A 15,804-nucleotide genomic window follows, 5' to 3' on the forward strand; every position below is an offset into this window, starting at 1 on the left:
AGATTTTGATTTTTCTTTCAAATTTTCAATGGATAACTTGGAATTTTTTTTTAATTTTCATCAAAATTTTTCTCAGAAAGAAAACCTATTTTCCAGCCAGCTCTGAGTACCGTAAATGGGGTAAAACAGAAATGCAAGACATTACAGATTTTTCAGAACTTGTATTTAAGTGCCAGAGTTGGAAACCAGTGCTGAGATGTTGAGGACAGGGAAAGAAGTGGAATTAAGACATTCTTTCCATAGCACAACCAGTCAGGGCCCAAATGTGAGAACCTGACTTTTAGAATATGTGAGACAGAAGCAAAATAAATGATGCAATGAAAAATAAAAAAGTAAGGTGCATGAAATAAAGAGGTTTTAAATTATTTTGAAAGATAATATAAAAAGTTTTGGGGAAATCCATTCCATGGCTTAGCGTTTCTGAGATCAGTAATTTGCAGAAGTAAATGGTGAGGCCAGTCCAGGATCACGTAGGATAAAACTGTCGGTATATGTGGAGCTAAAATGAGTGGTCTTTGTAACTCAGTATGGTTCAGAGGGATGATTCTGCGCCACTTAAACCATCACTGCAAACCTGGAAATTCCTTAGCCTGAGCTTCATCCAGCTAGGATAAGGTGACAAATTAAAAGAATAGCTTATATTAAATTTTGTTTTATGAACAAACAAAGCAAATGATGCATCTCTATATCCATGATTTCAGGGGTTAGAAATAGGGGAACATAAAAAATCCACTATCAAGCTAAAGAATAAACAATCCCCCAAAAAATCCAATTCCAGAAAGCTTCCCCAGGGAAGAAAAACTGGGCTTTTCAGTTGTTTTGGGATGCCTTTGTAGTAACTGTAAGAAAATAGGAGACCTTTTGGAGTAATCTTTATGAAATAAAAGCCATAAATCCTTCTGATATTAATTTAAAAGTTTTCTCCATTTCAGAAAGAAGAAATTGCTCTGGATCAGGTGAGTGTGTGTCACACCAATAAAATGGCAATTCAGGTTCACTTTGTAATAAAAAAGTATAAACAAGTAGTTAAGTAATTTTTAAAGCGATTTTATTATGAGATTCAATATTCCAGCAGGAGCACTAGTGATTGCTATACTAATAGTTCAGGTTGTGTGCCAGTTTACCTTGTGACATCCTGTTTTCAGTTGTTCATGACTTACCTAAACTTTCTCCTTTTGAGTTCAAATTTTCTGTGCATGGTCTCTGCCAAAAGATGCATCCTTTTGGAAAATGGGAGCAAAAATGGTTCTGGAATTTTTGAGTATAAGGAACTGCAGGTGGGATGGAGAAGAGTTTTCCCATTATAATAAAATAATTCGTGCAACCTTTTTGTCTTCAGAAAGGCTGGATGTAGACATTTGACATGGAAACTGCCCTCATTAAGAAGTGCCTGTCGCGAGGCAAGTGTGCCCCGTCCCCTCGTGGAGCGGGGTAATTACTTTCCCCGTGGTTGCATCCTTACGACCACCCCTTGTCTTGGGGTAGTGTGCGTGACGGTAGGGTGACCAGATGGCCTGATTTTATAGGGACAGTCCCAATATTTGGGGCTTTTTCTTATATAGGCTCCTATTACCCCTCCACCCCCTGTCCCTATTTTTCACACTTGCTGTCTGGTCATCCTATGTTACAGGTTTGGGCCCTTTGGGGTATCACCTGATGTGCTGGGGTTTAACTTAGCATTCATCCCCTTTTACTGCTTTGCTGGATTAGGCTCTCCAGCTTCTTGCAACACACACACACACACACAGGTAGGGCCACACCTCACTGCAGATACATACTGAAGTCAGCTCTGTGTGAGAGGGCTCCCCCAGCACTCATGTGCCCACTCCCTTTAAGGGGTACAAACCCAAAGGTTTTATGAAATTCGCCTCCTCCCTCAGTGTGGAGGGAGATACGCACAACTTCTTGTGTTCCTGTCCCCCCCGCCCCACTTAGAAATGACATAAACTGGGTTATATTATAATCAAGCAATAAGTTCATTAGCTACAAAAGGTGAATTTTAAGTGAATATAAGAGATAACAGACAGAACAAAGCAGATTACTGAGCAAGTAAAACAAAGTATGCAAGCTAAGCTCAATATACTTAAGAAACAGGTTACAAAATGTAATTTCTTACCCTAAATGTTATTTTAGGCTGGTTGCAAAGTTTCTGTGATTCAGAGTTCCAGTTATATTTCTTTTCAGACTGGACCCTGTCTCAGTCTGGACTCCCCCCTGCCTTCCCTTCAGGTGGCTTTAGCAGTCTTTCTTCTTGGGCAGACAGGCCATGGAGAGGAGGAGCCACGTTTGCCTTCCTCCCCACCTTTAAATAGGATTTACATAAGGTGGGAATCTTTGTTTCCAAAACTTGACCCTGCCGCACTTCCTTTCCAGTGGAAAGCTACAAGAAGTCCCAGGTAATATTTAGTATCAGGTGTCAAGACCGCCTGACTCTATAATATCACAGCATCCATGAGTCAGTAGCAGTATTGTAAGTCCGCAGGAAGGCCAAGCCTTTTCACAGTCCATTGTCCTCACTGATGGGCCATCCACCCTGTCTGGCTTTTCCGAAGTTGTACCCGAAGTGTTAGCTGTGGACGTCGCCCAAAGTAGCATAGTTGAAATACAGATACATAGTCAATATTCCTAACTTCAGATACAGAAATGATACAGGAATACAAATTAGATAATCACATTCAGTAAATTATAACCATTCCAATGATATCTTACAAGACCCATCTTGCATAAAGTACATCTACGTTATGTCCTATTCATATCATAAGCATATTTTCATAAAGAATATGGAGTGAAACGTCAGTGTGGCCTAGCAATAAAAATCATTGTGGCCGCTCTCTCTCTCAAGGTTGTGTGACCCAATGGCCAGAGTCAGGGTGACAACCCCTTCCCACAGAGCTCTGGGACCTAATGGCCTGTGTCAATATGGCTCCCTGGTTCAGCCGGGGTACATCACCTAGTGCTCAGAGTCACTGTGGCTGCCTGGCTCAGCAAGGTGGTATGGCCTAGCAGCAAGAGTCAGTAAGGTCACCCTCTCTCAGGGCTGTATGGCCTAGTGGCCTGAGTCAGTATAACTGTCCTTTCTGTGGGGCTGCATGGCCTCAGGGGAGTGAGCCATCACCCCAGGGTGGGTGGCAGCCGGGTAGGTGGACCCGGGCCCTCCCTTCTCCACCAGATCCCAGCTCAGGGCCCCTGTGAGTGGCAAGTATGCCTGTCAGTGGGGAATCCGCCCAAAACACGCTGACCCCATTTGATACCACAACTAGTCTCCCTGAGCTACTTCCTACCCAGTTCCTGTTGTCTGGATGATGCACTCACAGTCACCCCTCATGGTGAGGGAAGGGCAGTGTATCACCCGAGTCCCTGGGTAGGGTGCATCATGGGAGATGTAGTCCAGCTGGATAGCCCAGCTCATAAAGGACACTGGGCGTTGGAGGAAACTGAAATAAAGCTCCCATGAGGCAACATAACTGAATAGCTGAATTGAAGTAGTTTGTTTAACAGGTGCTTAGATTTTTGACAAAACAATCAACAATTTTCCACAGAAAGCAGACATTTCTCCCAAAAAATTTTTTGTAGAAAACTCAACTGTTTTGACAGGGTTGATAGAAAATTTATGACCAGCCCTCATTGTAATAGAGTTCTTAATTGCATGATTGTATATTATTTCTCAACTAGCACAACATAATATATGCATTTTCTTCTTTAGCCTTATAAAATCTGCTTTGAGTAGATTAGTAAAGAGAAGGATGACAAGTGCCAAAGCTCTTTCCACGCTCTTCCAGTGTGAAACTGTATATAACATCTATCAGAATGGTGATTTTAAAATGTCACTTTATACCCTTGATATCTTCTGATCTTTGGGGACCTAGTTCAGATTAAAATCTTTTAGCAGAGAGGAAGAATGTTTTGTTTAACATAATCACCAGAATGTTTGCCAGGCTCCACTTGATTTCTGATGATGTTATCAAGCAGCAAAGCCTGCTGAGTAGCTGGGATCTAAGATGGTGTGACGGGGCAGATTGGCCCCGCACTAGTACAGAGGGGGTTAATCCTTCCCTCGTAGCAGAGGAAGCCCCACCCCTGAGGCTCTGCTGGGCATGCTCCACCTGAAAGTCAGGTATAAAAGCCTTCAGAGCTGCTCAGTCAGAGCTGACTGCCGAGGAGGAAGGGCACTTGGCATGGGCTCCAGCCCAGAAGCCGTTACAGCTCTTACCTACCAGGGAGTGGTACCTCCCACCCTTATGAGATCAGCATGTTTTGGAAGGATTCCCCGTTGACCCCATGGCAGACCACTCCACCACTGTCAGTGCCCTGGGTTGGGGCCCAGTGGAGTTGGGTGGGCCGGGTCACTCTACTGGGGGCCCCCTCTTTTGCCTCCAAAGGTGGCTGTGTTGACTCTGGCTCCTAAGCTGCGCTATCCCACTAGAGGAGGAGAATTAGGTGGACTTTGGCCATTAGGCCGCACTGCCCTAGGGGCACATTGAATGGACTCTGGCCACTAGGCCGCATTACCCCACTTGGGAAGAGGCAATAGACGGACCCTGGCCATTGGGCCACACTGTGCTGACTACTGGAGGGGACGTTTAGAAAATGGATGTAGGCACAGAGAGGCGGGGTTGCCTCCCGCCCCCTGACTTAAGGGGTCGACAAGGTACAAAGCCTGCCACAGATGGGAATATGACTGCATTGCTGTATCTATGAAATATGGGCTAATGTTTGTAGCTTGAATTTAATTGCATTTGACAGGGTCCATAATGTGCAGATTCTCGGGTTAAATTTACTGTGGAGTTGTATGTCTGTGCAGTTCTTTTATCATTTATAGGTTGGAACCCTTTTGGATTGCAGACTAGCGCATGTGAAGTGGTTAAGGGTGCCTCTTGATTAGAGGGGAAATGCCTGCACATCAAACAGTTGTCATTGCACAGGGAAAATAGTTCTCTCTCCTGTAATGCCTTTTTCCCTCTGGACTCAACTTTAATTTGTAGCTGCCATCTTTCAAGGGAGTTAACATCCATTTATCTCTCTCCCTGCTAGGCGGCTGTTGTGATTCAGGCAGCTTTCAGAGGACATTTAGCTCGGCAGAAATTGTTACCGAGTAACACACTCGGTCGAAAATCTCCCACCGTGCATAGCCTTGGAAATAAGGTAATTGTTGGGGCAAGTGAGGACATAGACACAATGTGCTTCTTAATTTTTCCATTATTTACAGTCAGTTTATGGTGCAAAGTACTAGGCTTCCAGGTTTAGTTCTGTAACTTATCCAGTTAGTTTTTTTAATACTTTGGCCTGTGGTGTCATTTAAATTCCAGAATGTGTTAAGCCCATTTGTTGGCTTTCCTTTTTACCATCTACTTCATAGTTCTCCTGCAAAATAAAGCCATAGTATCTCTGTGCAGTAGGCTGCAACCTGTATCCAAGCTGCTTGCTTTCTTTATCTAGTTCTGTCATCAGGTAAGAGTAAAGGATGCAGCCTTTTCAAAAGCTGCACTGCACCGAGGCACTCATGGAGTCATAACGCTAGGCAAACATTACTCATCGTGCTTTAGAAACAAGAAGTTGAAAATGATGGTTGGTTTGGAGTCTGGTATCCAGCATGCTCTGCTGAAGATTTGCAGTGTATTTCTTAAATCATGTCACACTTGGCCCTGAGTGCCAGGCTCTGAATATAAAAAGACTTCCTTACTGATTACACATTTTAGATGCGGTAAATGTATTGGTTTCCTAAGTAGCCGTTTAGATCTAGGGCAGTCTAAAATGAATGAAGAATTCTCTAGCCAGGCCCTCCATCTCACTACACATTATAATATTTAAGCTCAGCTTCAGCTCAGTTTGGTGGCACTGACAAACTTCTGCTTTATACAGAGGTCAGACCCATCTTGGAGACTGCCTTAACACTCTTAGCTTGAGGATGAGTCCTGCCCACAATACCACTGAAATAATTTAACATTCATTTCAGCTGCCTACCCTTTATCTGTTTTGTAGTTGAATACAGGTGTTTCAACGTTCGTTGTTTAACAACTGTATGATGACATATTATCATTGGATCAATAGACGTCTAGTAAAACCCCACTGGGCTGCAACCCAAAAGAAGTGAATGCTTGCTCACTGCCAGGGGACACCACATTCACGATCAAGAATAAAAATGTCAAAGGTGCGTTTATGTTGGCAAGGAATTTGTTAAAAGGCTGATTTTTTTTCTTTGGTCTCTTTACACTGAGGACCCCAACATGTCTCACGGGTCCAGCTCTTTGAGCTTGTCTTCTGACTTCAAGGAGGAAGAAGAGGTTGTGACATTCATCCAGTCAGTTTTCAGGGCTCACTTAGCACGTAAAGGACAGCATGAGGAAAGGTAAGTCAGGAGCAGAAGTCTCCACCAGGACACAGTATTCTTACTTATTTGCATGGCTATATCGATGTAAAATTGTAGTAGAGGCTCCAAGGCAGCAAAAGAGAGAGTCCCTTGGAGCAATAGGTATGTTCAGTATAAACAGTTAACAAGTAAAATGCATAGGAGGGGCATACAATAAAAATTCCCCATCCTTCTGTTTCTGCAAGCTTCAGGTACTGTTATGGTTATAGGACAAATCACACTACTGCCAGAGCTCACCCCTCAAGTGCCAAGCCCAAGCTTTCTCCTAATCTCAGGATTCAGAGTAGCAGCCATGTTAGTCTGTATTCGCAAAAAGAAAAGGAGTACTTGTGGCACCTTAGAGACTAACAAATTTATCTGAGCATAAGCTTTCGTGAGCTACAGCTCACTTCATCGGATGCATTCACGAAAGCTCACGAAAGCTTATGCTCAAATAAATTTGTTAAGTCTCTAAGGTGCCACAAGTACTCCTTTTCTATCTAAGGATGGAATCCTATGATTCTCCCACACTAAGATCCCTGTGTACTAACCCTTAATTCCTCAACAGGGTTATTTGTCACAGACAGCCCCCAGCCACTACACCTCTGCACTCTGGGGGCTGCCTGTGACAAATGGTCTATGCAGAGTGACCAGAAAGCCTTTTCTAAACTCTGTATGGTGTATTTTTGATAGTGGGAACACTGCATAGAGCAAGAGAACAAGGATTTTAAAACAATAAACAGTCTACATGCATTGTGTCAAACCAACCTAACAGCTTTTTTTTGACGTGATAACAAGCCTTGTGGATAGTGGGGAAGTGGTAGATATGGTATATCTTGACTTTAGTAAGGCTTTTGATAGTGTCTCGCATGATCTTCTCATTAACAAACTAGGGAACTACAACCTAGATGGAGCTACTATAAAGTGGGTGCATAACTGGTTGAAAAATTGTTCCCAGAGAATAGTTAACAGTCAAGCTGGAAGGTATATCAAGTGCGGTCCCACAGGCATAGCTGCCAACTCCATGGGTGCTCTGAGGCTGAAACACACACAGAAAAAAATAGTGTGGATGCTCAGCACCCACCGGCAGCCCTGCAGATTGGCTCCTCCCCTTCACCCCTAGTGCCTCCCACCTGCCGGTAATCATCTGTTCAGTAGTGTACAGGAGGCTTTGGGGGAGAGGGGGAGTAGCGGGATCAACAAGAGGTGCGGGGAGGGAGCAGAACGGGACAGGAAGAGGTGGAGCAGAAAGAGGCAGAGATGGGGTGGGAAGAGGCGGGGCAGAGGCTTGGGAGAAGGGGTGGAGTGGGGGGTGGGGTCTGCAGCAGAGCATGGGTTCAGCATCCCCGGGAAAATCACAAAGTTGGTACCTCTGCCCACATGGGTTGGTCCTAGGTCCGGTTCTGTTCGATATCTTTCATCGGTCATTTAGATAATGGCACAGAGAGTACACTTATAAAGTTTGCAGATGATATCAAGCTGGAAGGGGTTACAAGTGTTTTGGAGGATTGGACTCTAATTCAAAATTATCTAGACAAACTGGAGAAATGCTCTGAAGTAAATAGAATGAAATTAAATTAGAACAAATGCAAAGTACTCCACTTACAAAGGAACAATTAAAAACACTCATACAAAATGGGAAATGACTGGAAGTCATAGTGGATCACAAGCTAAATATGAGTCAACAGTGTAACACTGTTGGGGAAAAAATGCAAACATCATTCTGGGATGTAATAGCAGGAGTGTTGTAAACAAGGCATAAGAAGTAATTCTCCTGCTGTACTCTGCGCTGATACGGCCTCAACTGGAGTATTGTGTCCAGTTCTGGGCGCCATATTTCAGGAAAGATGTGGACAAATTGTAGAAAGTCCAGAGGAGAGCAACAAAAATGATTAAAGGTCTAGAAAACATGACTTATGAGGAAAAATTGAAAAAAATGGGTTTGTTTAGTCTGGAGAAGAGAAGACTGAGAGGGGACATAACAATTTTCAAGTATATAAATGATTATTACAAGGAGGAGGGAGAAAAATTGTTCTTGTTAACCTCTGAGGATAGGGCAAGAAGCAATGGGCTTAAATTGCAGCAAACACAGTTTAGGTGGACATTAGGAAAAACTTCCTAACTGTCAGGGTAGTTGAGCATTGGAATAAATTGCCTAAGGAGGCTGTAGAATCAGGGATGGCATAGATAATACTTAGTCCTGCCTTGGATGCAGGGGACTGGACTAGAAGACCTCTCGTGGTCCCTTTCAGTCCTACAATTCTATGATTCTGTGCAGGCCTGTCCCCCGGATGTTAGCTAGGTAACCCAGTTTCTTCAGGCTCCTTCTGCAGAACCCCTCTGTGTCTGAGCCCGTTCTTCTGAACAAGCCAGTATGAGGGACTTTTAAACATTTTAATATCCTTTTGATCTTAGGTCCCCAGCCCTGGCAGAATCAGTCTTTTAATTTTATTGGAGCCATGGTCCATGGACCAGTTAATAGCCCAGACATCATTTTTCTTAAAGACTCATTAAGTGTTTTATTGAAGAAAATAAGAACGGCCATACTGGGTCAGACCAAACGTCAATATAACCCAGTATCCTGTCTGCTGACAGTGGCCAATGCCAGGTGCCCCAGAGGGAATAAACAGAACAGGTAATCATCAAGTGATCCATCCCCTGATGCCCATTCCTAGCTTCTGGCAAACAGTGGCTAAGGACACCATTCCTGCCCATCGTGGCTAATAGCCATTGATGAACCTAGCCTCCATGAATTTATCTAGTTCTTTTTTGAACCCTGTTATAGTCTTGGCCTTCACAACATCCTCTGGCAAAGAGTTCCACATGTTGACAGTGCATTGTGTAAAGAAATACTTCCTTTTGTTTGTTTTAAACAAGCTGCCTATTAATGTCATTTGGTGACCCCTTGTTCTTGTGTAATGAGCAGGAGTAAATAACACTTCCTTATTTACTTTCTCCACACCAGTCATGATTTTATAGACTTCTATCATATCTCCCCTTAGTCGTCTCTCTTCCAAGCTGAAAAGTCCCAATCTTATTAATAGTTCCTCATATGGAAGCTGTTCCATACCCCTACTCATTTTTGTTGCCCTTTTCCAAATCCAATATATCTTTTTTGAGATGGGGTGACCACATCTACTCGCAGTATTCAAGATGTGTGCGTGCCATGGATTTATATAGAAGCAATATGATATTTTCTGTCTTCTTATCTATCCCTGTCTTAATGATTCCCAACATTCTGTTCGCTTTTTTGACTGCTGCTGCATAAGTGGATGTTTTCAGAGAACTATCCACAATGACTCCCAAGATCTCTTTCTTGAGTGGTAACAGCTAATTTAGACCCCATCATTTTATATATATAGTTGGGATTATGCTTTCCAATGTGCATTACTTTGCATTTATCAACAATGAATTTCATTTGCCATGTTGTTGCCCAGTCACCCAGTTTTGTGAGATTCCTTTGTAGCTCTTTGCAGTCTGCTTTGGACTTAACTATCTTGAGTAGTTTTGTATCATCTTCAAATTTTGCCACCTCACTGTTTCCCCCTTTTTCCAGATCATTTATGAATATGTTGACTAGTACTGCTCCCAGTACAGACCCCTGGGGGACACACTGTTTACCTCTCTCCATTCTGAAAATTGACCATTTAGTCCTACCTTTTGTTTCCTGTCTGTTAACCAGTTACGGATCCATGAGAGGACCCTCCCTCTTATCCCATGACAGCTTAATTTTCTTAATAGTCTTTGGTGAGAGACCTTGTCAAAGGCTTTCTGAAAATCTAAGTACACTATATCCATTGGATCTCCCTTGTCCCCATGCTTGTTGACCCCCTCAAAGAATTGTAGTAGATTGGTGAGGCATGATTTCCATTTACAAAAAGTATGTTGACTCTTCCCAAACAAATTAAGTTCGTCTATGTGTCTGACAATTCTATTCTTTACTATAGTTTCAACCAGTTTGCCCAGTACTGAAGTCAGGCTGACTGGCCCGTAATTGACAGGATCACTTCTGGAGGCCTTTTAAAAAATTGGCGTCACATTAGCTATCCTCTGGTCATTTGGTACAGAAGCTGATTTAAATGATAGGTTACAAACCACTGTTAGTAGTTCTGCAATTTCACATTTGAGTTCCTTCAGAATTCTTGGGTGAATACTGTCTGGTCCTGGTAATTTATTACTGTTTAATTTCAGTTTGTTCCAAAACCTCCTCTAATGACACCTCGATCTGGGACAGTTCCTCAGATTTGTCACCTAAAAAGAATGGCTAAGGTTTGGGAATCTCCCTCACATCCTCAGCCATGAAGACCGATGCAAAGAATTCATTTAGTTTCTCTGCAATGGCCTTAACGTCCTTGAGTTCTCCTTTAGGTATATTTTCTCTAGTCATGATTTTGTTTCCTACTTGTTTTTTCTAAAAGCTCCTTGTTTATTTTGCATCATATAGTCAGGAAGCATCCTTACAGCAATTGGACTGTCATAGAGCATATAAAGCAATCAGACAACCATAGAGCAATAAAGTAATACAGAGCAGGTATACGTCATCCACGCTGCCCAACATTGTTCCTTGGGAGATGAAACAAAGAGGTGGTTGTAACATAAAGTCCACCTGTGAAATCTCATCTGGTTTACATGTTATCACCTTTGTGAGTCATTATAGTTTTATTTATTTATTTATTTCGACTGTATATGTCTCGGGTTTCCTGCTTGCATCTCTGCAGGTGGATTAGTGATCCCTGTTTCATGCTAATGCAGTGCATCTTTTGCAGGCCCTCTGTCTCCAGAGCTTCAAGTGAAAGAACATTCCTTGCTGTTTCCAATAGGAAGAAGAAACAAATCTCACCAGCACTCAGGAAACCTTTCCCTTCAGCCTTCACATCAACCTCTCTTGGTAATCTCATTTCCCTCTATGTTCAGAAGTATGTGGGCTATGAATGGGCACTCTCACAATTTTAAAGAAAACTTTAGGTCTAGTGAAAGATTGGTAGTCTTGGAGATTGAAATCCTGTAGCCACAAAATAGATACCCAGACAGTGTGTTTGCAAGTTCCCCACATACTGCCCTGCCTATTTGTCACAACCTTGAGTTGGAGTGGCTGCCTCTAGGGGTAAAAGGGTAGTATCCAAGAGGATATGGTGTTCCTCTGTGCAGCCTGTCTGCTTCCAGCTCACCCGTACCATGTAGATGTACTTTGGGAGTTTCCATGACATTTCAGGCTTCAACCGTGGAGAAGTTGGGAGGATTTCACCTTTCTTGCTTAAAGGGAATAGAGTTATCTGATAATAAGGAAGCATCCCCTGTCAGCCAAGCATCCCCAGTCAGCCAAATAAATGTGGTAATGTCTTTTCAGCTGTCTCCAAGTACAAGGGAGACCAGGTAAATAAAAAAAACTTTAGCTCTAGAAAATCTGGCTAACTAGTGCTACTATAATGCAAATAATTAATAATAATAAAGCACCATCACTATGCAGTCATGACGTTTCTGACTGCTGAATTATTCCAGATGATGAAGACAGTGAAGTGACCAGTGAAGAAGTTGTGGAAGAACTTACTGCTGAAGGGAGAGAGAGGAGATCAAGAGAACACAAACTTTCCTCCTTGCAGCCCTCTTCTGGTGAGTATTGGAAGAAAGAGGTGGGGGGCAAAGGGGTGTTTGTTCATTGCCCCTAAGAAAGTGGCAGGTTAGAAAATATTGGAGTTTAGAAAATATTTAGCTTGCCACTGAAGAGAGAGCAAGCATATCCGTAAATATAAATCTAACAGATGTTGTTTTCGGGCTTGATACTACATGTCTCTTTGGACACTTTGCCTTTAGGCATGGTCATTTATAGATAGCATAACCAAATCCTCCCAAAAGGCAAATACAACTAACTACTGAATGAAAGAGAATGCTCTGTCATAAATATCATCTTGATGAGTAACTCTGACAACCCTACAGTTGGTTACAATTTGTTAACCATTTGAATCCATTCCATTCACTAAAAGTCCAACTTCCCTAACTCTTAGCTCGTGCCTGATCTAACCATCTGCTAGTGAAATAGGCCTCCACTGCAATAATGCTCTTCCCTGGTCATATCATACCTATGAAGGGACTCGATAGCTTTAAATTATTCAGCTGCTGAATGAGCTCTTCACCTCATACCTTCCAACCTCAAACTTGCATTTGATGACCTCTAGATTTTTGATCAGTTGTAAGTGTTCTGTGGAAATACATTTTGCAAGAAGTCATTTGGTTACCCTGCCCTTTGGCATTCTTTTCAGATGAGTTGTGAATGTTGAAGTGTTAAAGAGGACTTGTATATAGGCTAGTATCAGTAGGTATTATCCAGGTTTAGTAGCGTCTTGGCTTTCATTGTATTGTCTCTACTGGATTCATAGATTATAAAATCAGAAGGGACCACTGTGGTCTTCTTGTCTGACCATCTTCTAACACAAGCCACATGACTTTCCCTGAATTAATTTGTTTAAACTAGAGGATATCTTTTCGAAAAAAATCCAGTCTTGATTTGAAAATTGCCAATGAGGGAGAATTTGTCACAACCCTTGGTAAATTGTTACAATGGCTAATTACCCGCAGTTAATAATGTGTGCCTTACTTCTAGTCTGAAATAGTTTAGCTTTAACTTCCAACCATTGGATCCTGTTATACCTTTGTCTGGTAGGCTAAAGAGCCCGTGATCAAATTTTTGTTCCCCATATAGGTATTTAGTTTATAAACTTTAATGAAGTCACCTCTTAACCTTCCCTTTGTAAAACTAGATTGAGCTATAAATAGAGAGGTAAAACTCCACTGTGTGGAAAATGCTAAAATAAGTGGTATTTTATTCAAGGCCTTCACTTCATGTGACTTCTGTAACTATTTCAAGTCCAGAACTTCCTGAAGATAAGCAAAATTTGGAGACTGATTTTTAAATGTATTCAATAAGATCCTACTTGTTCAGTCACATTTGTTCCTTCCTATAAAGTTGGGCAGATATGGGTGACAACCACAATATGTGAAACTCATTGGCTTATAACTTCCTTCTCCATCTCAGGGTGAAGCTCTGCATTTCTGCTTTCATGATTTAACTAGAGTGGTATCTCTTCCCACCTCTGTAGTAGTATATAATGGACTCTCGGAACACAGCTAACCTAACTCAAGCTGCTTAGCGGTGATTATTATTTATTTGTATTGCATGCAATACTGCCCAAAGTATTCAGTATTCTGCCCATTCAGAATAAGGACCTTATTGGGCTAAGTTCTGTACAAACGCAGACTTAGAGTTCTTGCCCCAAAGAGCCTAAAAAAAGGACAAAAAGGGGGAAAAAGAGCAAGATAGTATGTACCAGCAAAGTTACCAGGTTAATGACCAGGTATGTCTTATTAGAGAGACAAAGACTGACCATTTAGAAACAAGCAGTTTATTGTGGGAGTCACATCTTTTTATTGCTATGTCAGCTTCTAAGAGTTCCCTTTATTTGCTCCTATCCTCAGTACTATTAGTTCATAAATCATTTTTCTAAAAATCTTCCCTCATCTTTTCAGCAGCAGTCCACACAGAATGTACATAGGTGCATTTAACTGGGGGTGGGGGTGCACATTTCATAGCTTCTGTAGGCTGAACACATTGCACACACCAGAGGATCCTTGCTTTCCTCCAGTCCTCCAACCCCCCACAAAGTCCCTGTGTACCATCCTCCCATCCCCCTCTATTTCAGCAAATTGTCCGATCCCCCAGCCCCCTCTCACAGGGGCTCTGTGTGTCTTCTTCCCCCCAGCCACGGTCCCCCATTCCACACGCTCTGTGTGCATGCCTCTTGCCCCCCTCCCCCTCCTCAACATTCTTAGTACTTTTCTTTCTTTCTAGGAGTCAGCAGAAAAATACCATCAAGTTAAGTGCAGGACCTTCCTCCATTCATCCAAAAAAAAATTTTTTTTAAAGATAAAACATAGCCGGTGAAAGTTTTTTGTTGTTAATATTTACATACTATACCAACATATTTATGTATGGTACTTTATAATGCATAGTGAGTCATCAATCATTGTCCTCAGCCACCTGTCTCCCATTTCTTTATGCATGACTGTCTGAAGCCCTCTCCATGACATTTCCACTTAACTTGATCTTGCTTGGGTCAATTTTTCCTTTGCTAGCCTGCTAATAAATAACTGTTTTTATGATGTGAGATGACTTCGGTCTCAAATTACTTTATTTTATGGTGTGTAACCACTTGAGAAGATTTCGTGACAATAAGACAAATCAGGCATGGTCAGTATGTCAGTTTAATGCTTGCCATGCTCTTTCAGGAAAGGGGAAAGGTAATAGTTGTATGCAGGAAAAAGAGGGAACAGAATTATTCTTAACCATAAGTCACTGTGGTAACCTAACGGCCCAGAGGTATTACACTTCCCACAAGGGCCTGGTTTTGTCAATGATGTTTATTGATGCTCCTGTCTTCTTTGTGGTTTTTTTCAGTCATGTCCTCCCAGAACCAGTTGCAGCCCACACTCTCTCCGCATTCGGATGAGGCTCACTCAGACGATTCGGATGATAGTGTAGTCTCTCCATCGCTGCTGGTGAAGAAAAATTACTCCCACTTCTAGGTTCGCGGGGGTTCTTCTCATTCCCTTTTACAGGCCTGGCTCACAAACGAAAGAAAATGTTTTCTTCTTTCTGGCAAGATAAAGCAAGTAGAGGGTTAAAAGGGGCAATGTCACCTTAAAGCCATTGGTATTTCAGCCATGAAAAATCATTCTGTTTTATATAACCTCTCTACTGTGTCTCTCTAACCTCATTACTGTATTTCTTTCCTGTTCTTATTATATTGAGAGTGGGGGAGTTAAACTGAGCAAAGCTTGTGCTCAAATAAATTGGTTAGTCTCTAAGGTGCCACAAGTACTCCTTTTCTTTTTGCGAATACAGACTAACACGGCTGTTACTCTGAAACCTGTTCAATAGTTGTGCATCAGCAGGATCTTTACAGTTCTGTTGATGTGTATAATGCTTCACAGTCAGGAAAGAAGAGAAGGTCCTTTCCCTAAAGAGTTTACAATCTAGAGGCCCAATCCTGCAACTCTTACTTGACCAGTTTTTACTCTTGTGAGTAGTCCCATTGACTTTAATGTAGAGTAGATGTGGGTACAAGAGATGAAGATAGATAGAGGAAGGAACTGCACACATTGGGCAAAAGGATGCACGCATGGTGTTCTGAACGCATGTTTGTGACCATCAGCTTGTGTGTGCTAAGTGAAACCATGCCATAAGATCCGCTCTATTTATTGAATAGCTACTTAATTTTAATTTTTTGTGCTAAATATATCCATTATGTTGCAGAACTTAGTTTAAGGCTCTTAGAAAGCTCTCTCTGTCATAAGTGTATTATGCCATAGGTGTGTTGGCAGTTGAACTTAAATTATTGCATTTACCAAGTATGTATTTTCTAGTACAGATTGTGTACTGTACTGTATGTGAAATATGTAACCAT

At 42.0% G+C, this 15,804-nt stretch overlaps 1 protein-coding gene across 2 annotated transcripts in view; it reads left to right on the forward strand.

The window, feature by feature from the left end:
- Positions 1–15,209, forward strand: part of IQCE (IQ motif containing E) — a 39,669-nt gene extending 24,460 nt beyond the window's left edge. For both annotated transcript variants that reach the window (XM_084642363.1, XM_084642364.1), the window contains exons 18-23: positions 933–956; positions 5,032–5,142; positions 6,216–6,346; positions 11,113–11,234; positions 11,846–11,956; positions 14,796–15,209. In XM_084642363.1, coding sequence (XP_084498489.1) covers positions 933–956; positions 5,032–5,142; positions 6,216–6,346; positions 11,113–11,234; positions 11,846–11,956; positions 14,796–14,923 — 627 coding nt within the window. In that variant the 3' untranslated portion in view covers positions 14,924–15,209. The remainder of the gene's footprint in view (positions 1–932; positions 957–5,031; positions 5,143–6,215; positions 6,347–11,112; positions 11,235–11,845; positions 11,957–14,795) is intronic.
- The last annotated feature ends 595 nt before the right edge of the window (positions 15,210–15,804 follow it).

Source organism: Lepidochelys olivacea, assembly GCF_965140295.1.
Source record: "Lepidochelys olivacea isolate rLepOli2 genome assembly, chromosome: 10".
In the NCBI taxonomy this organism is placed as follows: domain Eukaryota; kingdom Metazoa; phylum Chordata; order Testudines; family Cheloniidae; genus Lepidochelys; species Lepidochelys olivacea.